Source organism: Prunus mume, linkage group LG5 (genome assembly GCF_029339155.1).
Source record: "Prunus mume cultivar Tortuosa linkage group LG5, ASM2933915v1, whole genome shotgun sequence".
NCBI lineage: Eukaryota > Viridiplantae > Streptophyta > Magnoliopsida > Rosales > Rosaceae > Prunus > Prunus mume.
In genome coordinates this window covers 5,877,260-5,902,896 of record NC_142702.1, presented here as the reverse complement: position 1 = coordinate 5,902,896, position 25,637 = coordinate 5,877,260, and the positions used below count along the sequence as shown (strand labels likewise).

The following is a 25,637-nucleotide window of genomic DNA, read 5'->3' as shown; positions in this document are numbered from 1 at the left end:
ACCGTCTTGTAGGAGGTGTACTCCTTTGTGAAAATGATGGCGAACTCCTTGAAGTTGCCTATTGACGCGGACGGTAGAGTGTGGAACCAATCCTGAGCTGCTCCTCGCAGAGTCATCGCGAACACTTTGCACATCAGTATGCGTCGTCGCCTTTGTACAGGATCATGGCGCTCTTGAAGTGCCTCAAATGGCTCTCAGGGCGAGTCCCCCTTGAATGGAGTGATGGATGGCGTTGTAAACCGCTTCGGCGGTGGAGCTCGTTCCACCTCGTCGGTAAAGGGCGAGCAGTCAACTCGATCAATTTCCTTGCATAGGGCCTCCTCCGCGCTTCCTTTGAGTCGGAGACCTCGGAGTTGGTCATTTACTAGCTTTGCGACATCCTCTGCTCACAGGGTTGGAGTCTCGGGCCGACGTCTTCGGTGCCTCGAGCGCGACCGCTAACTTCTTCCTCGGTTCCCAAGGGTCGATCCCCTTGGGTGCTCTGCCCGTGAGGCAGATTAGGAGATTGAGTTTGTGAGGATTCCTCTGCAGCTTGTCGCCGCGTGTTGGTCCTCGAGCGGGCTGGTGGGCGTCAATCGTCATCCTCTGCGCCGCAAGGAAGGTCGTTTGGTCGACGTCTTGGTGCCTCGGCGTGGATGGCTAATCTCTTCTCCAACTCCCAAGGGTCGATCCCTTGGTTGCCTGCCGGTGGGGCGGGAGAGAAGGTTGAGTTTAGGAGGACCCCTCCACGGCATGTCGCCGCATGTCGGACCTTGAGCGGGCTGGTGAGCGTTGATCGTCATCCTCTGCTTGCAAGGAAGGTCGTTCGGTCGACGTCTTCGGTGCCTTGAACGTGATTGGCTAACTTCTTCTCCGGCTCCCAAGGGTCGATCCCCTTGGTTGCCCTGCCGATGGGGCGGGAGAGAAGGTTGAGTTTGGGAGGATCCCTCCACAGCTTGTCGCCGCGACCGCTCACGAACTCGAGCTCCTTGTGGACCTAAGCGAGCACGAACATTGGATTGTGGGCCTAGCCTCTCGAGCACATTGGTCCTGGGTCCTAGCCTCGAACCACTCAGAGTACGGCTCGCGGTATCTGCGTCTCGTCTGCACGATCTCGCTCTCTTCCCTGCCGGTTTGCCTTTGTCGACTAGCACTGGGACCTCTCGAACTGCTCGCCCAAAGCATGCTCGTGTGCCCTCCTCTCCTCGTCATGGGGTCCAAGGTTGGGGCCTTGATTCAAGTTGATCTGCCTGAGTAGCTGGCCAATCAGGTTGTTTTGATCATCGACCTTCTGTGTGAGTTGATCAACCCGCGAGTTAAGGTCCACCTGACTGCTCGGGTCAAGTAGAGTGGTGTGCATTGGGCCCAACGGCATGTGGGCTAGGGCTCCATTAGACGCGTACACAAGTGCATATGTCAAGTGTGATCGCAGAGGAGGAGAGAATGGATCTGCTCCAAGACTGGGACGATGTCGAGTAGCCATGGGGTGTCGCGGCAAGTCCGATAGTTAAGTGGTGTGGCTGTTCTTGTGCTCGACGGCGGAGGCGAGCGAGCTCGTGTCGGCGCTGGCGATGCAAAGGCTGTGGAGGTCAGGTCATGTGGCGGCTGTTCGCAATTCCAGCGATTGAAGGCGGCTGCAAAGCACTAGAAGACGGCTGCAGGGCGTTGGCAGGCATGATTCCGTGCTGTTGCATGGAGGTTTCCACCACGAAACCATGAGATGGGCCCGTCGTGGTGGCGTTACTCTTCGTACGTCTTGTATCAACCATGGTTGTTTGAAAAAATGTGTGAAAGATGGATTTTGAGCACGCTTTGAATATATCTCGTGCTCTCAATGAAAGCACCAATTTGTGGGAGCAAATTTCGTCCCACTAGAATATTCGTCTAAGATTCCTTCGTCTTCTCCACTTCTCTTTCTCCCTGCAAAACAGATCGGGGTTAAAGGACCACACCCGGGGGGTGTTGGCCAAAGGCCCTCCGATGCCTAAGTTAGGTAGGGTATTTCAAGGAAAACCGGGTGGCCGGAGCCGTGTGTGGTGGCCGGAGCCTTGTGTTAGAGAGAGAAAGAAAGTGGTGGCTAGGGTTTGTGAGAAATAATTTCTGCAGAGTTTCAGTAGGAATTTAGACATACCTTGACATTTGTGCGTAGCCAAGTATTTATAATGGTCTCGGAGATTAGGATTTCGGAGGAATAATTCCATAGATGGAAAGGAATTATTCCTCCCCTATTTGGAATTGATTTGATTAATTAGGGATTTGATTTAGGGAGTTTCACTAAAACACCCAAAGTGGGGGTTGAAATTATAAAAAAACCCAAGCACTATTTAAACATATAAACACACCCAAAATCCATCATTACACACACTCAAAACCCATTTATAAACACACCCAAAAAGTTGACTTTGGGGTTAATTTTGGGTGTGTTTCTATGTTTAAATAGTGCTTGGGTTTTTTTATAAATACATGTCTAGGATTGAGTTTATTTATAAATTTGTATTTGATTTATTAGGGTAAATCAAATCCCTAATCGTGGTAGGTATCAGATCAATTCCTAATTTAATTAGGTAACTCCTCATTTAATTGGGAATTGAGGTAAGAATCAAATCAATTCCCAACTTAATTAGGTAATTCTCAATTTAATTGGGTAACTCCCAATTAAATTGAGTAACTCCCAATTAGGTTGAGTAACTCCCAATTAGGTCAAATAATCCCCAAATGGAAGGAATTATTTGACCTACGGTATGATTTAATTCGGTTCCCACAATAAGTTCCCTTCCGATGTAAAACAAAAACCAAAGCATAAATTCCCATATTAAGGTAAAAGATTCTTATGTCTGCATCTTTCACATTGTGCAAGTCATGTTCATGTATCTTTTTTCTCTATTTATCCATGATTTCTCTGTTAGGCAGAGGTCAAGTTTGCCTAAAACAACCCCCTTCAATTTTTTCTCCTCTCTCGGTTTGTCCATGACTTCCTCTTCCCATTTGCTTTCAATTATATCTCAGAAAATGGGAGGAAAGAGAACTCAAACTGATTCAGGAAGCAGATCATCAAGCTCATCCATTTTACAAGATGATCAAGAAGGCTTATCATTTTCCTCATCAAAAGCACAGCTACTTTTCAACAACGCGCCAATTGTCTCATCCTACAATGACAAAATTCGCCCTATGCTTGATGCCATTGACAAGCTCCGTGTCCTCATGGTTATGGAGGAAGGCATCCAGCTGCCCACCATTGTTGTTGTGGGAGACCAGTCATCTGGCAAATCCAGTGTTCTTGAGTCCCTTGCCGGCATCAGCCTGCCGCGTGGACAAGGTATCTGCACAAGGGTTCCTCTCGTAATGAGGCTTCAGCACCACTCTGATCCTAAACCAGAGCTTTCACTGGAGTACATTGGCAGAGTTGAGCAGACTGATGAGGAAAACATTTCAGAAGACATTGTGAATGCCACTAATCTGATTGCAGGGGACAAAAAGGGAATTTCAGACACCCCATTGACCTTGTTGGTGAAGAAGAATGGTGTGCCTGATTTGACCATGGTTGACCTCCCTGGAATTACTAGAGTTCCAGTTCATGGCCAGCCTGAGAATATCTATGATCAAATCAAAGATATGATCATGAAGTATATAAAACCAGATGAGAGCATCATTTTGAATGTTTTATCTGCTTCTACTGATTTTAGCACATGTGAGTCAATTAGTATGTCGCGGAGTGTGGACAAAACTGGTGAGAGGACTCTGGCTGTGGTTACAAAGGTTGATATGGCACCAGAGGGACTGCTGGAGAGGGTTACAGCTGATGATGTGGACATTGGTCTTGGCTATGTCTGTGTATGGAACCGGATAAGAGATGAAACGTATGAGGAGGCGAGGGCTATTGTGGATCAATTATTTAAAACTCATCCCCTTCTTTCAAAGATTGATAAGTCTATGGTTGGAATTCAGGTTTTGGCTGACAAGTTGGTCCAAATTCAAGCTGTTAGCATAGCCAGAAACTTGCCTGTTATTGTAAAGAAGATCGATGACAAGCTCAATTCTTACCTTTCAGAACTCAACAAATTGCCGAAAACTCTGTCAACTGTGGCTAAGGCCATGACTGTTTTTATGCAGATCATTGGAGCATCCAAAGAATCACTTAAGAAGATTCTTTTGATGGGAGAATTTGACGATTTCCCAGATGACCAAATGCATTGCACGGCTAGGCTGGTTGAGATGCTCAATCAGTGCTCATATCAACTTCACGAGTGCAATGCGAGTGACTCCAAAAGTAATTTCTTAGTGGAGGAGATTGCGATTTTGGAGAAGGCGAAAGGTATCAACCTTCCCAATTTTGTTCAGCGCAATGCTTTTCTTAAAATTTTGCGGGGAAAAGTGGAGGGGATTTCAGTCATACCTCTTGGGTTTGTTGAGTAGGTATGGAATTATATTGAGAATGTGGTTTTGTCTGTGTTAATGAGAAATACAGAAAAATATTATCAGCTTCAACTGTCTGCCAGAAGAGCATGCCAAAATCTTATTCAAAGGTTGAAAGAAAGGTCCATTCATTGCATGACGGAGATTTTGGAAATGGAGAAGCTGACTGATTATACATGTAATCCAGAATATGTATCCGAATGGCATAGGCTCATGACTGAACAAGAAACATTCATCACAAAGATATTTCGTAATTCTCATGATCTGGGACTTGGACCTCACATGAAAATAAATGTAGAGGGAATTGGGATGGTTGAAGTTGGAGGTCTAATGAAGTACCCACAAGTTCCATTGTCTGAAGCTTTCGACTTGAAAATGCGGATGACTGCATATTGGAATGTTGTGCTGAGAAGGTTGATTGATTCTATGGCTTTGCATTTGCAGCTGAGTGTTTCGAACCTTGTGAACAAGGACATGGAGACGGAGATTGTGAGTGAGTTAATGGGACCTAACAATGGGGTTGGGTTTGAGAGGATGATGGAGGAACCTCCATCAATTGCAGTGAAGCGTGAGAAGCTCATCAAGAGAATCAAAAAGCTCAAGGAGTCTAAAGAGGTTGTGTGTAAGATCATGGATGGCATCGTTACTTTTGCCAATTAACTTATTGTGTGATAGATATAGCTAAGGAGTCTAGCTAAATTATGGTCTGTTTCTTGTTAATCAAGGCATTCTGTCATTTGCTGATCTGTTTGTACTTAATTATGAAGTCTATGTGTTTGTTTGCTTTTCTTTTTATGTCTCGGGGCTTTTAGATATGTCTTTTAGCCTACGAACTCCTGGTTTCATTTGATGTGTCTCGGCTACCACTCATGGCTTGCCTTCATCATCTTAATGGAAATTTCATCACTATTGACCAAAAAAAGAAAGGTCAGAAAATAGACGTGGCAACTATAGAGACAACATCATTTGTAGAGTAGTCGTCAGCCCTATATCTGCCCTTAGTTAACTCAAAAACGAGTCAATACAAGAAAATTAAATTTACATTTTTAGATATACATCTCATCCATTGGAGCAAAAATATAATTTATATCTGCAGGAGATGTGTAAATGGGATATAAAAGCGGTTTTACAACCCCGAATTTACACCTTCCCACTGTGGAAGCTCTTAATGAGAGAGAGAGAGAGAGAGAGAGAGAGAGAGAGAGAGAGAGAGATGCAGAGAGGCATATTGTTATTGTGGTTTGGATTAAGTGGAGGTGAATGAACAAAAATGTCACTAAAAAAAAAAGCTACGTGCGTGATTAAATTAATAGAAATTGTGACAAAAGAAGATGGTAAAGGGCAAATAAGAACTTCTCAAAAGCTCATGTTGATCAAACAAATAATTGAAGCCCAACATCGCTTGTATAAAAGAATAATTGAAGGGCACAATGTGAAACGAAGACCATAATTTACAGCTATTCCTTTTTGTTTGTTTGATCTTTTTTTTTTCCAATGAGACACTTTAAATGTAGGTTGGAATCTTATTAGAAGATATGGGAATCTTAGAAGATATGAATATAGGAATATAGTTATGAGAAAATGAGGTAGGTATTGTGTGTTTGGATACTGAGAAAAGTCTTAAGCTCAGAGAATTTTGTGGCTAAACCCTATTCAATACTTTGGGCATTTTGGTTTATTGAGAGTCGAAGGCTTGCTTGTGTTTGGTCGGTCATGTCTGCTTCTTCTATAGGTGCGTCAGATCTGAGCACTTCCACCCATCCCCTTTTGCCATGGTAAAAGGGGGGCCTAGGCTCCAAAAACAACCCCCAGAAAGGAAAAGTTGCCTTGGCAAGAAGCGGGTCCACGATCTGGGCATGACTTGCTTGGCTCTGCTGGGCAGGCGGTGACGTCAACGGCCAATTTAAATACCAAAAAAATTTAAATAAATAAAAAACCCAAAATTTTCAGAATTTTGTCTCTTTACAAATTAAATTTTCGTATTTTGTAATAAAAAAGTTTTAATTATTCTGTGCAACAAAAATTGCAGAGTGAGCCTCTATACAAAGAACAAATGTTCATGAGACTCAAGGAAAGAATTACAAAGAAGACATAAAGTCTGTCTACAGTGGCTAGCCTACCTTCGAAAGAGGATGAAATTACTAATAGAACATCCACCACAAGAACCCTACGACTCTTTTGTTATCATGCAATAAATTGAATTCTTTCTTGTTTTATGGGCATATATAAATATTGAAGGGTCTCCACATTACATGTAACTTAGAGGCCCTTTAACCTAAACTTGCATGTAACATTGGAGGAATTGCCCATCTCAAATAACTTTGATAGGTAGTTTTGAAATCTAGATATTTGAAAGTCTGGGATGCAGGTTCCAGTGGTCTTTTGATCCACACTCGAAGCAACCAGCATAGTCCTTAGATTTAGAATTCCCACCTTTACCTATCTTCCAACCCCTATTTTGCTCGACCTTTCTCTCTCGAACTCTTGCCATACAGTACAGTCCTTCCTCATGAGAATCATCATCTCCTTAAGACATCCTTGCATGACAGAGAATATCATGCACAAGCTCTTCAAATTTCAGTGTGCTCTTGCTAAACATAAATGTCATCTGGAAGTGGTTATATGACAACGGTAAGGATCTCCACAACAAGAGAGCCTTATCGTCTGGATCATACATCACATGCATTCGTTGCAAGTCTGCAACACACAATTAAAGGTGTTTAGGTGCTTCAGTTAGTGACCCTAAGAAATAACACAACCCATTCATCCTATGTCTACCACATCAAATTCGGATCAAGTAATTTGGTAGCCATAGGACATTCTGAAAATCGCTTTATTAGGCAACAAATCTTAAAAGTTTCACAGTTTCAACCACACTTAAAGGTATTTGCAAAGAACAGAAAACAAATGGTTGGAGAGGCTTTTCTCTCTGCTTTCGTCCAGGGGCTGCGTGGTGAGATTGCTTCATGGGAGGGAGTTCATCGACTTGTTCAGAAGAAAAGCCACTTTCCTTATTGTTCAATTTTTATGAAAGGCTACGAGTTCAAAGAAGGAAATCTAGTTTTACTTTGGGAGGCAGAAGGGTAAACTCCACAAGCTGAGATTGAAAGGGGAAGAATCACATTAAAAAAAAAAATTTAAAGAGCGTTTGTTTGTTTATTTTGCCTTTCCATATTACAAAAGCACTTCCATAAAATCACCCTATTGTACTTTCAGTTAATTATAGTTTTGGGACGTTTACATATAAATAACACAAATCAAGCAAATTTCAAGTACAGAAACGTTAACCAAAACTGTATCAAGTCTCAAACCTTTGCATTCTCATTCCAGAGAGTATATATAATAACTTTGGTCTTTCCTCTAATTAAAGAGTTTCCGAGTTCCCTTTCGCCAGACACCTTGGACGGGCAATCCTCCAGCTGAGTTACTACTCCCATCTAATCGCTCATTACCACACTACTACATTTTACTCTTTGCGCGACGAAGGAACTTTCGTCACGCAAAGTTACATTTAGTCGCACATAATTCTGCGCGACAGAAGTTTCGTTGCACACATTCCGTCGCGCAAAGAGCGTGAAGAAAGACTTTGCGTGACCAATTTATTGCGTTAAATCGCGCAAAACTGTGCGACGTAGCACCTTTGTTGCAGAAAAGGTTTAGGGACGACACAACTATAACACACACAAACTTTTGCACGACAAAAGGTTGTTCGTCGTCAAACATTGCGCGACGGAAACATTCGTCGCGCGAGATTCGTGTCGCAATATTTTGCGCAACGAACACACATTCGTCGCACGAACATTGCGCGATGAAAAACGTCGTCGCACAAGCATAAATTAAAGTGTATAAAATTTATTTTTTTTACATTTTTTTAAAAAAAGTGAGTTTGCGCGACGAGAAACATTTTGTCGCACAAAATTAATATAGATTATTTAAATTTAATATTACGTTTTTTTATTATTTTGTAAAAAAATAAATTTGGGTTTTTTTTTTGGGTAATAAAATGAAATTGCAATACAAAAATGAATTGTAAAGAATACATTTATTATATAAAATAAAATAAATGTATATTACAAGAGAAATATTAAAAAAATAATTATGAAAATTAAAAACTAATCAAATAATGTTCCAAAATCTACATGGTCGTCAGGCATATGCGGCTCGGGGATCTGGGGGTCTACAGGGGCCGTGGTCTGGTGGGGATGCTCGGGGTGGACGGGCTCGAATGTCGACGCACCAAATTTCGGGATTGGAATGCCGGACCGCATGAGGGACTGCAGAATCACCGACATCGACCCTCAAGCTCGGCAACTCGAGATGTTAAAACAGTCACCTGACTATTTGACTGCGATGATGATCGAGGTCAAGGTTCTCTCTGTCGGGCATTCCACATCCCTCTACAATATGTTCCCGGCCTTCTCCCAAGAGTCTGATCCAACGTCTTCGTCAAGATCTGAAATCTAGCATCTTGTGGAGGATCCACAAACTCGATCGGAGTCTCGGGAGGAAGTTGGGAGGCGGACTCCTGAAGAACCAACTGGCTCCTCTCCACCATTGTCGTCTGTTTAACATAACATAAAATATAAATTAAAACATGCATATAAATTGAATGCGTAACATAAAAATTAAAAATAAATAATACTTACATGAAGGGACTCGGCCAACTCATTCCCAGGTCAAACATAAACGTCACCAAAGACGTCGATCTCTGGGAATTTCGACCCCCCTAAATTGAACAAGAGAAGAAAAATATTAGTATGAATAAAATAAATTAATAATAATGACATATTAAAAATTAAATATAAATGATTTTATTATTACTCGCCGCTGTGCATTCATCCTATATGAGAAGGGCCTGGAGCCAGAATGGTGGAGAAGAGTCTTCTTCTTCCTGTTGCCCTTATTCACTTGGGCTTTATTCTGTTATACAAAAAATAAAACTTATTAGTTGAAATATAAAAAATTAAATAATAATGAAATATAAAAAATTAAATAAACATTAATAAAAAATGTGAAATAATTAAACAAATACCACATAATCAGGCGCCTGAAAATGAGCGCAGAGCCACGCCCAACTATCCTCCCGCCCCTTAAGCTCCTTTGGGCAACCCTCCTGAAGAGCGACTTGCGGATCATCAAACGCCTGAAAATGGTGGTGCAAGTCGCTCTTCCACTGCTTGTACCTTTCACCAAAGAGTGCATTTGACGTCGCCAACGACTCCTCATCGAGGTCCTCTAAGTTATAGTTCGTCTGCAATAAATTACTTACATACATTAAGTAATGGAAATATATAAGGTTTGAAAGAAAAATAATTAAAAGGTAGGATACATACCGACAACTGGCCGCGAACCTCCATCTTGATCTCGTCAGGCATGACCTTCCAAGACTTCCATTGCATCGGGCAATGGGTCCGAACGACGTGGCCAATGTCGTGGGCCAAGGAGCTATGCAACTCCGCCGTCGGTGCAGCCCAATGGCGCTTGTCGTATCCGATCTTGTCGATCGCTGGTCACCCAGTGACCTTCGCCGTCTTCGATTGCCGACATGGCCCTCGGGTGTTCTTCCTGGTTGCAAAGAGATATGACAATAATGTTAAATAACTAACAAATTTAACAATAAAATTCAGAATATAAAAAATTAAAAAAAGAACTACAGTTGAAGGGATATCTATACATTTTGTGACTCGAGGAACAACGATGCAGTCGGTCGGCGTGGTGTTGGTGGTCTTTGGCGGGCTGCCACCGCCTAACGCTAACAGCTGCGCCATTGATGAAGCTGATGACGCAGCGCTCGACACCGGGACCAATTGGCAATTGGTCCATCGATCTTGGAGTAGTGGCGGCAGATGTCGGGGGCTCCGAACTCGGTGTAGTCGTCACCGACCTACGACATCTACACAATTTTCAAAGGGTACACACACAAATTAATACAATTTAGAATATATAAGTTATACAATTTCATTAACAATTTTAAATAATTAATTACAAGCATAACATAGGGTTTGCGATTTTGGAGTATCCGAGACTCCGATCCACGATCCGTCGAATCCTACACGATCCTAGAAATACAAGGTACAACATATGTGAGTTTGAGTTCGATCCAACAGTCTGAACATATCAAACTTGGAAATCGCACAATAGGCGAAATCCGTTCGAGACTCAAACGGTAACCAAATTAAAATCCGAGCACACCTACGCGCTCGTGAGAAATAGGGGATTGCTCTGGGACCCAATGCCCCACTGCCATAGTCCCCACGCGCCATCACAGGCGCGGGCAGCGCGTGGGTGTCCAAAGCGATAACAATCGCTGGAAAATTCTAAAAACTAAAGGCCAAGGTTCCTACCCTAGGTTCAAAACATCATTTGGAGGCACTTTTGTTCTCAGACCTACCCCGAAAAATGGCCGGAAGTGGCCGGAATTTAAATTCAAAAACCAGCCAAAATCTAGGGTTTAAATTCCAGAAACCTATTCATACAATTATCCAAATCCTAATCAACCATCAACTAGAGCACAAAAATTAGTCCAGAAACCATTCCTCAGGCGTCGGAATTGGCGGCGGAGGAGAGAGAAAACGATCGTGAAGAATCGCCAAACCAAACTTTTTCCGCGGAATCTTCAACGGTGACGGTGGGGAACCTCTGGGATTGAAGGTTGTGGCGGCCCGGTCCTTTTCCGGCGGAGCGATGGGTGAGGTGACGGCGGAGAGAAAAGGTGTTTAGGCGAGAGAGGAAGTGAGGAAGGAAGGAGGCATTGCGATTTTTCTGAAAATTTCACGGATCTTGCGTGGCGAAGAGTATAGTGCGTCACGCAAGCTCTGTTTTAATCAACCTTGCGCGATGGAACCAAAAAAATAGCGTCGCAGAAGGTAGTTTTTCGCCCAAATTTTGGTGACCTTGCGCGACGAGTGGCAAAACCGTCGCGCAAGCTTGTTATGCCGCCAGAATTTTTTGGGTTTAGGGTTTATGGAAAGGTATGATCATTTTGCCCGACGAAGTCAAGGTTTGCGTCGCGCAAGATTGTGTCAAACATCTGGCAAAAATTTCAACCAAGTGTTCAGGGGGGAGAGAGTGAAAGGTCTGAATGAGATTGCGCGACGAATATATAACATATTCGTCGCGCAAGCCTTTATTCTGTGCACTTTGCGCAACGAACAATAATTTATTTAAATCGCGCAAGGTTGTTATTCCGCCAGAAATTTTTGGGTTTAGTGTTTATTGAAAGGTATGATCATTTTGCGCGACGAAGTCAAGATTTGCGTCGCGCAAGATTGTGTCAAACATCTGGCAAAAAATTCAACCAAGTGTTCGGGGAGAGAGTGAAAGGTCTGAATGAGATTGCGCGACGAATATATAACATATTAAATCGCGCAAGCCTTTATTCTGTGCACTTTGCGCGACGAACAATAATTTATTTCGTCGCGCAAGGTTGTTATTCCGCCAGAAATTTTTGGGTTTAGTGTTTATTGAAAGGTATGATCATTTTGCGCGACGAAGTCAAGATTTGCGTCGCGCAAGATTGTGTCAAACATCTGGCAAAAAATTCAACCAAGTGTTCAGGGGGGAGAGAGTGAAAGGTCTGAATGAGATTGCGCGACGAATATATAACGTATTCATCGCGCGACAAAAATATTTTGTTTCGCTGCGCAAGGTTGTTATTCCGCCAGAAATATGATACACTGTAGCTTAGGAATAGTGAAATTATGGTTTTGCCCTACTTATGTTCTTTGTTCTTTTCTGTCCTATTAGGCAGCACAGTAAAATGATCGTATTGCCCTTCGCTCTTTTTAATTAATTTTTGTCCTTTTCACCAACAAAAGGCAAAGGTTTTTTTCTTTTTATTTATATATATATATTTTAAATTTTAAACTTCCTATAAATTATATGTGTGTTTTAATTAATATATATAGGGAGAGAGTTTATGTCTCATGTAATTAAATATATGTTTAATCTTGGTTTGTATAAATATAACTTGATGTTTGCTTTAGATAATTAGAATACTACAATTGTTAGGTCCCATTTAATATACTTTTTTTGTAAGTGTTTTTTTTTATAAAAAATATTTTTTTTTTAAAATTTTAAACTTCCTATAAAGTACAAAAAATACATGCATGCATAGAGTACAAAATGGAAAAGTATTAGACTCCCTATATTTGGATATAACAAACACATATGCATTTTTGTTATATTCAAACATATAGTCTTAAAGTTATATATTCTTAATTATTGTGATTTATATTTTTGTTAGGTTATAATAACCACACATATTATATTCAAACAAGCATATTGGTGAAAAATACATGGTCCTAATAAAGTAATATATACTCATATAGATATGCACATATATGTATATATAATAAACTTTTAATATATATATATATAGGCATGTGTCTACTTCTTATGTATACTCATTATAACCAAAAATAGATAGACACGTTTCAGATAGTATATAAAACATGTAATTAGTTTATCTTTGTAACTAAAACTTGAGAAACTAAATGCGATCACACTATTTACATTTTCATGTATATGTACATAGAACGTAATCCCCGCCTATTTTGATCACTTTATATACATTTCACACAATTTTAAAAGAATTGAATGCGCGACGAACATTTAATACATTCGCCGCGCAAGCCTTTGGTCTGTGCACTTTGCGCGACGAACATTTAATAGATTCATCGCGCAAACCTCTGGTAAAACAAATTTCAACCAAATGTTCCGGGGGGAGTAGGGTTTAGGGTTTAGGGTTTAGGGCTTAGGATTTAGGGTTTAGGGTTTAGTGTTTAGGTTTAGGGTTTAGGGTGCGCGACGAACATCCAATAAATTCGTTGCGCAAGTCTTTGTTCTGTGCACTTTGCCCGATGTAGAAGAAGTTGTGCGTCGCGCAAACCTCTGGCAAAAATTTATGCTAAGTGTTCCAGGTTTGTAAAAGGACTGAATGAGATTGCGCGATGAATATTTAACAGATTCATCGCGCAAGCCTTTGTTCTATGCACTTTGCGCGACGAATATTTAATGATTTCGTCGCGCAAGGTTGTAATTCTGCCAGAAATTCCGAAAATTCCGAAATTTTAATTATAATTACATTGTTTTTTGTTTATAAGTCTTATATATGTTTTATTTCAGTACTCATATATTCATATGCTAAACATAGGAGTATATTAATTTAAGACTATTGGAAAAGGAAAAAGAAAAAGAAAATATTGTTTTTCTCTACAAAAATATATAATTTTTTCCAATAGATTAATTTTAACATAGGAGTATATTAATTTAAGACTATTGGCAAAAAATATATAGTCTTGTTTGGGTTAAAGGTGTAAGTTATATTAAAATGTTAACATCAATTATGATAAAATCAATTTAACTTGCGACATATGTGATTAAATTATATGTGTATATATATATACATGGAGAAATATACAATAAATTTATAACAATAGTGTTTAATATTATAATATCCTTCAAACAAAACCAAAAATGAAAAAATCATCTACAAGTGGTATTCATTCAATTTGAAGATTTTAAACACAAAAAAGAGAAAACCGTAATTCTTATATTCATAAATGGCAATTGAAAATCAAATAGATAGATTCAAATATGTTTTCAAATTTAGGTATATATCTAAATTTAAATTTATATATTATATGTTGTAATTTAATTTGTGATTGCAAATTTTGTGTGCAACTTGATTTTAATTTGTGATTGCCATATTTACACTACCATAATTAAATTACAACAAATTTCATTTACTATGTTTTACATGGGTAGTCGCTAATGAATAACTTTCATTTACTATGCATTATTCATCATCTGAACTATAATAACTTTCATTATCCTCGCTATCATCACTTTCGATCTCCCAATCCTCCTCCTCATCACTTTCGTTGTTCGGGCCCACTGGAACTTCGTATTGCGGAAGATCACCGAGGTAAATTGTCATTTACTGAATCGGTATTTCGATTGAAGACACTCCTTGAAGCTGAAACGGTTCTTGTATAACATTTGTATCTCGAAGTGTTTCTGCATCAGTTTCCATGGAAGATTCCAACCGTTGGTCAGTGACGTTGTCGACGTCGTTGTCAGTTTGGTCTAGTTATGGTATAGCATACATGTTCCTCTGATCCATCTGCTGAGCAACTTTCGAACCGCTTCCGGCTTTAGGGTCATCTAGATACACAATTTGTCTTGCCATGTTTGCCAAAATGTAAGGGTCGTCATCATACCAAGTTCTGTTAATGTTCACTGATAGTAAGCCACGGTCTATTTTAACACTTCCCTGCTTATTTGGGTTTGTATCAAACCATCGACACTTAAACATGATCACTTGGTATCGGTCTTTGTAAAGCAATTGCACGACAGTTGTGAGTTTGCCATAGAAATCAATGTACGTACTTTCGCCACCACCTAGGACATGGATACCGCTGTTTTACGTACACAACTTGTCATCTCGTGCAGTTCCCAAAAACTTGACGCCATTAACATGACAACCCGAGAATAATTCAGCGCGAATTGGGCCGAACGCCAAGTTATATAACTCTTCACTGTAAGAGGGTGAATTCGATGATTTCAACTTATTCACCTAATATTATACAAATGAATTCACATGTTAGTTTGATAACATTAAATAATACAATATATATACATATATATATATATATAACAAATACAAAACACTTATAACTTACATATTCCAAAAACCATTGTGGAAACAAATCACGGTGTTTCTTGGCATACAAATGTGATGGATGTTCTCGCTTCATCATCTCTTCATGCTTATCTAAGTATGCCATTATCTCATCACAATTGTTAAGTACGAACCAATGCGCTACCTCCATGTCATTTCTGGAAAACAACTCTCCTTGTACCGGATCTCTAAAGGGTCGTGCGCTTTGGGCAAAAACAGAAAGTTTCTCATTTCTTAGACCTCCGTCATTATGCACTGAGGACGATTGAAAGCCGTGTCCACATCTTTTAAATACAATCCACAGAAAGTAAGCGACTCATATTGAACCCAAGCCTCTATAATTGATCCTTCGGGCTTCGCCCTGTTGCGTACTTTTTCCACTCTCCAAGAAGTCTGGCAAAATAAAAAGAAACGATACAAATTAGCGAGCGTGAGATAAGGATGCATAAACAAATGATGAGGATTATATACCTTTCTATTGGATCTGGCAAAATAAAAAGAAACGATACAAATTAGCGAGCGTGAGATAAGGATGCATAAACAAATGATGAGGATTATATACCTTTCTATTGGATACATCCAGCGATAGTTGACAGGACCAGCTAGCAATGCCTCTTCTAGCAAGTGAACCATCACATGGATCATACTTGTGAAGAAAGTTGGAGGGAATATCATCTCGAACTTGCATAGTTCTTGGACAATGTCATGGCGCAACTGATTAATGTCTGTCTTTCGCAATGTTTTTGCCGCCAGTTGGGAAAAAATTCTGGACAACAACATGATTGGTTTCACTACATCTTTTGAGAAAAGGTGTCGAATACCCACAGGAAGTAGGCGTTGCATAAACACATGGCAGTCATGGCTCTTTAGTCCAGTAAATTTACCCCAGTCAACATTCATGCAATGCGCGATATTAGAAGCATACCCATCGGGAAACTTTACCGACGATACAAACTTTAGAAAATCTTTTTTGTCATTCGGTTTCATGGAAAAAAATGCCAGATCCCTTATAGCTTTATCACCGTCCCTGTTCATCCATAAACCTCTTCGTATGCCCATTCTTTCCAAATCAAGACGAGCTTTGATCGTGTCCTTTGTCTTACCCTCAACATCTAGAATCGTGCCCATCAATGTGTCAAAGACATTTTTCTCAACATGCGTAACGTCGAGATTGTGCCTCAATTTTAGTTTCAACCAATATGGGAGCTAAAAAAACATAGACTTGTGCGTCCAGTTCAAATGTGTAGAAGGTCTGGTACGAGTAACTGTTTTCCCGAACGGAGAAAAATCCAAACGGTTAGCTGTTCCAAGATCTCATCATCGGACCATTCCCTAGGTCTGAGGCGATGCTTTGTGTTCCCGTCAAACTCTTTATCCTTTTCCCGCCACTCATGGTCCCATGGCAACCATCTCCGATGACCAAGATAACAAACTTTTCCCTCGTGCCAACTAGAAGTTACATCTTCCTTGCATACAGGGCATGCCATATAACCCTTTGTGCTCCACCCAGAAACCATTGCATATGCGGGAAAATCATTCACAGTCCACATCACTGCTGCCCGCAAAGTGAACATCTTCCTAGTGGCTTTATCGTACGTGCGCACACCGTTTGTCCATAAATCCTTGAGCTCATCAACCAACGGCCTTAAGTAAACATCGATTGACCTGCCAGGATCCTCAGTTATCAAAACAGTCATCATCATGTATTCTTTTTTCATGCATTTCCAAGGCGGAAAATTATATGGGAATACAAAAATCGGCCAAGTGCTGTGGTGTTGGTTTAGAACCCCGTGTGGATTGAATCCGTCAATGGCAAGTCCCAATCTAACATTTCGGGGATCAGCAGCAAACTCGGGGAATGTTCAATCGAACTCTTTCCATGCCTCCCCATCTGCAGGATGCCGCATCACATCGTCGTCTACCCGTTTTTCCTTATGCATCTCATGTCTGTGGCAGTATGAGTCGACATATACAATCATTGTAGCCTAGGTTTCAGGGGCAGATAACACATGAGTTTCTGTGGGATCTTAGTCGTCCTATTCTGAGATGTCATCTTGAACCTCGACTCTTTGCATATAGGGCAACACTATAGCCGTCAATTACGCGACAACACTATGCATTACCAAACTGTCCAAATAATGGGACAATTTAAGAATTAATTGGACTGCGGTCATGCTTTACGCATCCATGCACGAAATCTAATTAATCTCAAACGGGAAACTAAGTGTTACTAAAAAATAATAATAAAAGTACGAAGTTCATTTCAATTAACTTCGTACATCACAACACATTGTTCTACGTCACGCACAATTTAACAACATAATATAAATATAATTCCACAACAAAAAATATAAATATAACAAACTAAGTTCAACATAATGTAATGAATTTAATATAAAATGAATGAAATATCTTCTCAATCGTTCTCCACAATCGCAATTTACAAATATCTATAATGAGAAAAAAATTAATACCGTTAGTACGAATTTACATTAATACTTTTAAACAAATGACAAATAATACTTACCCAATGAGCGTATTGAATTCCCAGCAGAGGCAGCAGCACAGACAGAGGAAAAATCAAACTGGCAGAAAATTTTAGCAATCTACCTCTGCAATGGCAGATTGCAGAAATGTAGGCGACGGATTTTGCGCGACGAACCATTGCAGAAATGTAGACGACGGATTTTGCGCGACGAAAGAACATTTTCGTCGCGCAAGCACCTGTCAACATCGGGCTTTTGCGCGATGGAATTTCATTGTCGTCGTGCAAACCTTCGTCGCGCAAACTCATAACGTCGCGCATGCGCAACTTTCCGTCGCACAAGAAAGTGTCGACATCAAACCTTGCGTGACGAATCATACTTCCGTCACGCAAGTATTTGGAGCCATTTTCTGCCCATCTTTGCGCGACGAAATTTGAAACCGTCGCGCAAAGATATCTTCAGTGACGATCATCATCGTCACGCAAATATTTGGGGCCAAAAAAATACACCCGGTTTTTTCTTCCCTACTTTGCGCAACGAATCATTTATTTGGTCGTGCGAAGTATCTTAGCACGACCAACTCTATCATCACGCAAATTTTGGCGCCAAAAAAAACCCCCCGCGTTTTTCTTCCTCACTTTGCGCGACGACTCATTTGTTTGTCGCGCTAAGGGTCTTTGCACGACTAAAATTTTCGAGCACGTTTTCATCTTTTTGCGCGACGAATAATTTTTTTCGTCGTTGTAGTGTCTTTTGCGCGACAAATTTTCCTTTGTCACGCAAATAGTAAAATGTAGTAGTGCCAGCATCTGGCTGCGGGAGAGCCATCACCCAGTCGGACCCTATGAAACTTTGAGGTTTTCTTACGCTGCTTACTCCCTCCACCGCCATCCCCTAAATTTGAATTAGATCCACTACCAGTTGTCTGGGAATCCTTTTCGCCCCCTAGTTGCACTAGAGGATGACTGCAGAGTTTAATTCCTCTTGGTGCTCATTAACTAATAGCTTTGACTTTTCTTTGGCAGCATGGTACCCATCCTTTAGCAACACCCCTACCGTTTCTTCAGAAGGCCTGTAGTTTGATTGAAGTTCCCGTACAGAGCTAAGAAAGCTATCGCTTGTGTGTTCTTAGAATTGCTGTTTTCAGCCTCTGAAATCTTCCCTTTAGGCATCAATCAGCTCTGTAGGCATCAATCAACTCTTTCTGCTTCTGACCATCAGGGCAGAGTCTAGCCAAGTCAAGGACAAGATGCAACAAGCCAAACTGCCGCACAAAATCTAAATATGCTTCTGTGGCAACTAAACCTTGATGATACTGTCCAGACTCCAGATATGTCTTTAAAGGTAGTGTATTTGTCTTCGTCAAATTCAAGAGCGGCACGAATCTTTTCCACCAAAGACTTATTAGCAATTTGAACATCCCCCACTTTCAATACCGCCTGGCTAGTTGTGAGCAATGTTTTCAAAGGCGAGGCGTTTTTAGTAGCGCTATGCGAGGCGTAAGCCTTTTGAACATTAAGTTATTTTAATAAGAAAAATTTATGAATAATACAATATGATTAAATTGTACAACTAATTCTTATTCAACTATAACAATCTTTTAAATATAACTAGTATATTTAAAACATATTGAAAAAAAATTATACGAAACTTCAAATTATAGTTTATTACAGTCAAATTATACAAGTATGATACATGTACGTAAAAAAAAAACAAAAAACAAAAAAAAGAAGACTTACTTGCAGTCGAAAGATGAAGAGAATTCTTGAAATTGATGGAGTTATCTGGTAAGGGTAGAAATTAGGGTTGTACACGTACTATACAATATATATATATATATATATATATATAGTCCATGTGTTAATATATTAATTTAGAGAAAAAAAAAAAAGTTAAGTACAAAGCTACAGCCGGTTGGAGTTAGGAAAGAAAAAGAAAGATATTAAAGATATTAATTCTTGCCTATTACAATTAAGGTAAGGAAAACAAAAAACTGAAACTTGCAGTTTTTTTTTTTTTAAAAACACACTCCAAGTGAAATGACGTCGTTTCACTATAAGATTGTTTTTAAAACTCTGCAACCAAAACGACGTCGTTTCGTTACAAACCTTAAAAAAAAAAAAAATCGATTCGTCTTCCTCGCGAGTTCATCTTCCTCAAAGAAAATTTGCAGACTTTCAATTTCTTCCGTTTCAGAAGATTCCATATCTGCAACGCCTCCTCACGCCTCGCTCCGCCTGGACACGCCTTGCAACGCCTCCTCACGCCTTCCCGGCGCTAAACGTGCAGATAGCGAAACAGCCGGACGCCTCGGGCGTTTTCCTCCCACCTCGCGCCGACGCGCGCGAAGGCATGCCTTTGAAAACACTGGTTGTGGGCAACTTATGCACTTGTGCTGCAGAAACTGGAGGAAAATCTGAAACCGAAGGTTGAACAGATCCACTTTCAACCAAATTAGGAGCTGATGTAGAGTGGCTGATCCTACCAGACTTGGTTTTGCTTGAATCCCTCAAAGAACCAGTTGTCTGTCTCGTCTCAACTTGAGCGTGAGCAGAACTTGCATAACTAGATGGTCTGGGTCCATTGTTTTGACCAGAACCGTGCAAAACTGTTGTCTGTCTAGTCTCGACTTGAGCTTGAGCAGAACTTGCATTACCAGATGGTCGGGGTCCATTGTTCTGACCAGAACCGAGCAAAACTGTTATTTGTCTAGTCTCGACTTGAGTCTGAGAGGAACTTGCATAACTAGGTGGTCTGGGCCCATTGTTCTGACCAGAACCAGGAGATATTATAGGTGAAACATTTGTTGCAGGCCAACCTGGCCAAGCCTGAGCTGAACTAGTAGGTTGTACTACAGGCCCACGCCTTGCTGCTGGCCAAGCCTCACCAGAACTATTAACAGCCGCCTTGCGGTTGCTCCACGGTGTTATTAGGCAAACCATCCGAGTCAGATCTGGGGTTTGATTGACTGCTGCTAGGTTGCACTGAGAGGGGAGGAAAGGAAGATTCCTCCAAAGGTGCATTACTAGAACTATGCCCCAAGGCTTGACGATACCTTGAAGATGTTTCGATATCCCTTGTTCTTAATGATTCAAAAGGGTCAATGACTGGATCAATATCGCTTATATCTCCAAGATGTGGAGCAACTTGCCCACTGGAGGATGAAGGATCATTCAATGTATTTTCAGCATGAGCTGCCTCCAAACTTGCTTGAATAGCCATAGAAAGTTGGTTTTCAGAAGAATCACGACGAAAAGTCCGACCTCTTCCACCTCTTCCACGTCGATGATCTTGCTCACTTGTTCGTTGATACCGGAAGCTGGTTGGTATCTGTTACAAAACAAAAATAATTATTATATGAGATAAAAGAAAATTCACAAAACAAAACAATTATATAAATAAAAAAGATGCGAGAAGTACTCAGCCTAGCTGTAAAATGGAAAATGCAAGACAAGAATAAAAAAAAAGAATATTTACCTGCAAAGCAGCATTACGCTTAGAACGAGACAAACGTCCATGTTCAATCGTATTATGCCTCTGAAAAATAAAAAATAAAGCAAAGTCAAAATAATTAAATGCTACAAGATGCAGGAACACAGAAAATATCTCACGTTCTAAAAATTCACCTTCATTTCTGCCTCAGATTGAAAGACAACAAACTTTTTGGCGAGGCAGGATTCATCTTCACATAGAAAATGACCATGGCGGAAGTGCATCTATGACATGAACAAAAAAATTCAGAACTCATACAAGGCACCACAAACAAAATAAATAATAAATAAATAACAAAATCACCAATAACTTGCCTCCTGGTCATCGTAATTCTTATAATATTCGTACTGTCCAGGATGCTGCCTGCGTTGATCAGCATAGGATCTCATATGAGCTTAAACTTATTCTATATTGAGCATCTCCACCCACAAGGGCTAAGTCTAGGGTAAGGGCAAGCAAGGGCTGCCACTATTCACGTGAATAGTGTCAGCCTTGCCATTTGTGGTTCCACCCATGGAGAAATTATAGAATGATACGGTATCACCACGTCATCTAGTGATACTTCCATTCAAAATGCGCCATATGTATTATTTTTTAAAGAAAAATTAATTATTTATACAGCTGGATTTAAAAATCTAATTTTATAATTTAAAACCATAAAAAAAAACTCATTAATAATAAAAATTCCCAACAACCACTTCCCTGAGCTCGCCGACTGCCCACTTTCTGCCATGGCTCCTGTCGTTCTTTCATTTTTCCAATCTCTCTCTCTTTCTCCCTCTCCATCCCTCCTCTCTATTATGGATTTAGGGTTCATGGAATTTTCTCTCTATGATGGCTTTAGGGTTCAAGGAATTTAGATAAGCTTCCAAAGTCCTACAGGGTATATGGCCATTGAGATTATCGACAAGAAAAGCAAATTTTATAGGTGAATAGGAATCCAATCTCCGTTGCATAGCTTTCTATGTATCAATAGCCGAATCAATTTTTTTTTCCTAATGATTGTGAAAGTGGAATCATCCATGTGTTGGCGTGTCATCAAATTCACACAGAGAATGAGGGTTTAGGGAAGACGGTGAGAATGAGGGTTTAGGAAAGACAGTGGTGGGGGATCACTGTCGATGAAGCGGGTGGTTTTTGGGTTTTTTTTATTTTTAAAGTTTTTAAAAAATCATTTTAATTTTATTTTAAAAGTAAATATGAGTGTTGAATCCAGTTATCAAAAAATAATACATGTGGCGAATTTTGAATGGAAGTATCACCAGCTGACGTGGTGATACTGTACCATTCTATAATTTCTCCCACCTATGAGGGCTAAGTCTAGGGAAAGTCTAAGGCAATTACTATTCACTTAAATTTATTTTTTATTTTTTATTCTTAAACCATTGATTTTGATAAGCTTTTCGGATAAGATTTTCAATTCCCAAGTGTTAATATTTATCGTAAAATCCTCACCTAAAAATCAAGATAACATTTTCGAATAAAATTTTGAAATTAAATTGGTGTGGAAAGTGAATAATATTGGTAGGTATGTATAGAAAAAATTTCCAGAATTTTTTGATATTTTTTTTAAAAAATTTTGATATTTTTTTCAATTTTTTTTAGCCAAAAATTAGACAACTGTTGGATTGTGCAAGATTTTTTGATCGGAGGCTCCAGGAGAAGCCACATGGCTTGTAATCATTGGGCAATGTGGGCTGGTGGGTCCAACAGTAAAAAAAATTGAAAATCTGCAGCCTGAGGTTTGGTGCCCAGGCAAGATTAGCCCGTGGGCTTGCCCGGTGGTGGGACCCACCATTTGCTGGGCTCATTTTCTGTACTGGAGCTGGAAATGGGCTGCAGGGGCCTTTGCCCGAGTTTGGTGCAGCGGTGGACATGCTCTTACAATCAAAACATAGCACTCATTTCAGTAAAAGACGGCTTACTTACCTTTGGCGTATATGACACATATAGCGTTCAGTAGACATGTGGGAGTACAGTTCATTATGGGTGGTGCTAGAGGCACCAACTTTGGGCACCAACTCTCTAATAGAGGTGGAGCCCACCAATACACCGGGACCCACGCTCTATTAGAGAGTTGGTGCCCAAAGTTGGTGCCTCTAGCATATTCCGTTCATTATTCCCGTAGAATGGGGTTCGGCAAAACTCACACATAGGATGTCCCATGAAGCCACCTCTTTCACTCTCAGTTCCATCCACTTCAGAGTCACCCGAGTTTATATGCTGATTCAATTGTGCTCTAGTATACAATTTTTGTTCACAAATAAACGCATGTGTAGTGCATAAGAAGCCAATGGATTACACACAAAAAAAGGATAATGAAGAAGACCGAAAGGATACAATAGAACAAAAGCTCTGCTTAAAGTGTAAATATACGATAAATCTCAAGTCTCGTAGCAATCATGTCTATGGATTCTACCTTCCTCCCTTCCAAACATAAAGAGCACATGAACAACCTATGTTCGTGAAATAAATGGCCCTTCAGCTGTTCAACGTTTCAAATCTTCCCTCGACGCTTCGGGCCGTCATTTGATTGCTCCTCCGTCTGGTCACATTCGCTGCATGAAAGCTTGCACATTGCCTTGATCATCTTGTAGTGGTCCACGTCATCAAAAAAACGCTTGTGTGTCCTCATGGTACCAATATGATCCCACACGACCCTCCCTTACTTCAGATTAGGCCCAGCTTCTTTAAAAAAAATAATAAAAAAACTCTCATCACTGTTGATCTCAATCCCAGAGTGCAAGTCAACAGATTTTTTAGAAAGGTCTTTTCTCAAAAAGAACCCACATGAATTTCTGACGTTGAAAAGTCAAAATTCTCGACTATGGCAAAGGAAGTGATGGAGAGTTAATAAAACCTGTTAACCAGAAAACGCTCTCTGTTTGAAAAGACAGGAAAAGAAGACTATGTTCCCTTTCTATATGCAAAATGGCTCTGCATCGTAATAGGTTACATTTTCAGGAGATAAACAGGGAGCAGGAGAGTTGTTCGCCAGAACAAGCAAATGAACCATCATGATAGGTTATCTTTGCAAGAATCAATTAGGGAACAAGAGAGTTGGTTTTTTCAAAAAAAAAAAAGCAAATAGACCATCACAGAAACTAACTGTTGATGGTTCTTTTTTGCCAAGTTAATAACTTCCCCCTTCTCTGCATTAGAAAGGGAAATCTTTTCAAAAGATCTGCCACTAGATATTAAAGATCAGATTCTCTATAAATATGAGAGGAGGTGAACAGGATTAAAGACAACCAAAAAAATTCAATCAAAATAAAAACTCTCAAAGTCACACTGGCAAATTCAAACAAGATCAATTGATCTCAGAAAGTCTTCAGACTTCGAAGCAATCAAATCCCTTTGATTCACAAAAGACAGATCAGCCAGAACTTAGGTTTCTGGTTTCAGTTCAATTCAGAAAAACAATTTAGAAAGAAAATGAAATTTCTCTCATTACAAATTTGATTCAGCACAAGCCAAATCAAGCAGAATTCAGGTTTTTCATAACATGAAGACCTCAACAAATTTACAGAGATGTCTTGAGCTCTCAAAATCGCCAGAATAGCTCTTGGATGATTCATAATCAAGTAGAACATGTGCTATAGTGCAACTCCAGCTCAATAATCATTAATCCAACCACTCACAGCCCCGTCCAAACTGAAGAAATCTCAATTTTTTCCATCTTGCAAGCCTTCCCATGGCTAGAATGGATTAAGAGCTTTGCCAATCCCAACATTGGTATCGATTTCCAGCTGAACCTCATTAGTTGAAGGTGCTAACGTGTGAATCCAACATAGTTGTAACCAGTCCAGCCTGAGTTATAGGCAACGATCCAGGCAGAAATCAAAGCCCAATGTTCTGTTCTCCTTGCAAACATGGCAGTTCACTTTTGTCCTAAAAATTCTGTAACAAGCAGTTTTTCTTGAAAAAACAGTTTTGATTTATTTTCAATATTCATTTTGTCCAAAACTACTAGTATACTGTGATAAATTATGAAGTCCTCACCAGTCTAAGGCAAGAAAAGAACTTACTTGAGAGATATTCATCACCCAAATTCACAATCACTTGTTAAAGTCAGTAACTTAGAGCGCAAGTTATCTTTGTTTCATAAGTCTGTTAGGATTTTTAACTGTTAACAGTGGCACGCTCGCACACCAAAGAAAGTTGATTTGCTGACCATCAATGGTTTTCAAATCAATGGGAAACTTTACCCTATCATCACAGGATTAAATCAAAACGGGTGAACATAAACTTATTCTACATTACAATCAAAACATAGTATTCCTTCCAGTAAAAGATGGCTTACTTACCTTTGGCATATATGACAAGTATAGTGTTCAATAGACATGTGGGAGTACAGTTCATTATCCCCATAGAATGGGATGGAAAAGCAACTTTACAGTCCCGAATTTACACCTTCCCACTGTGGAAGCTCTTAGCGGAAAGTATCGTAGTGTTCGAACCATATTCCTTCTTTTTTTCAGCTACAGAGCCATATTCTTCTTCTTCTTTTTTCTTCTTTTTTCCCAAATTAAAGAACCATATTCCAGTTTAACCTTAAGACCTTTGCTTTGGTATTTATTCCT

General features: G+C 40.0%; 1 protein-coding gene and 3 pseudogenes across 2 annotated transcripts; 1 reads left to right on the top strand and 3 right to left on the bottom strand.

Annotated features, from left to right (window-relative positions):
* Positions 1-2,908: 2,908 nt before the first annotated feature.
* On the top strand, positions 2,909-5,187 carry LOC103342840 (putative dynamin-related protein 4A). Its single transcript, XM_089052079.1, has one exon. It carries the CDS (start codon positions 2,947-2,949, stop codon positions 4,390-4,392), a length of 1,446 nt encoding a protein of 481 aa, XP_088908205.1. The 5' UTR covers positions 2,909-2,946; the 3' UTR covers positions 4,393-5,187.
* A 3,487-nt stretch (positions 5,188-8,674) lies between these two features.
* Positions 8,675-9,791, bottom strand: LOC148916735 (uncharacterized; annotated as a pseudogene).
* A 46-nt stretch (positions 9,792-9,837) lies between these two features.
* On the bottom strand, positions 9,838-16,983 carry LOC148916734 (uncharacterized; annotated as a pseudogene).
* A 1,354-nt stretch (positions 16,984-18,337) lies between these two features.
* Positions 18,338-23,729, bottom strand: LOC103342841 (uncharacterized; annotated as a pseudogene). The gene is made up of 10 exons (XR_016126967.1): positions 23,474-23,729; positions 23,175-23,325; positions 22,984-23,041; positions 21,369-21,417; positions 21,189-21,278; positions 21,040-21,099; positions 20,381-20,892; positions 19,929-20,170; positions 18,529-19,001; positions 18,338-18,496 (listed from the first exon to the last, which is right to left on the bottom strand). The product of XR_016126967.1 is annotated as an uncharacterized LOC103342841 (transcript).
* Positions 23,730-25,637: the final 1,908 nt, after the last annotated feature.

Excerpts from the sequence above, each read along its gene's own strand:
- LOC103342840 (XM_089052079.1), top strand. The coding sequence starts at position 2,947 with ATGACTTCCTCTTCCCATTTGCTTTCAATTATATCTCAGAAAATGGGA.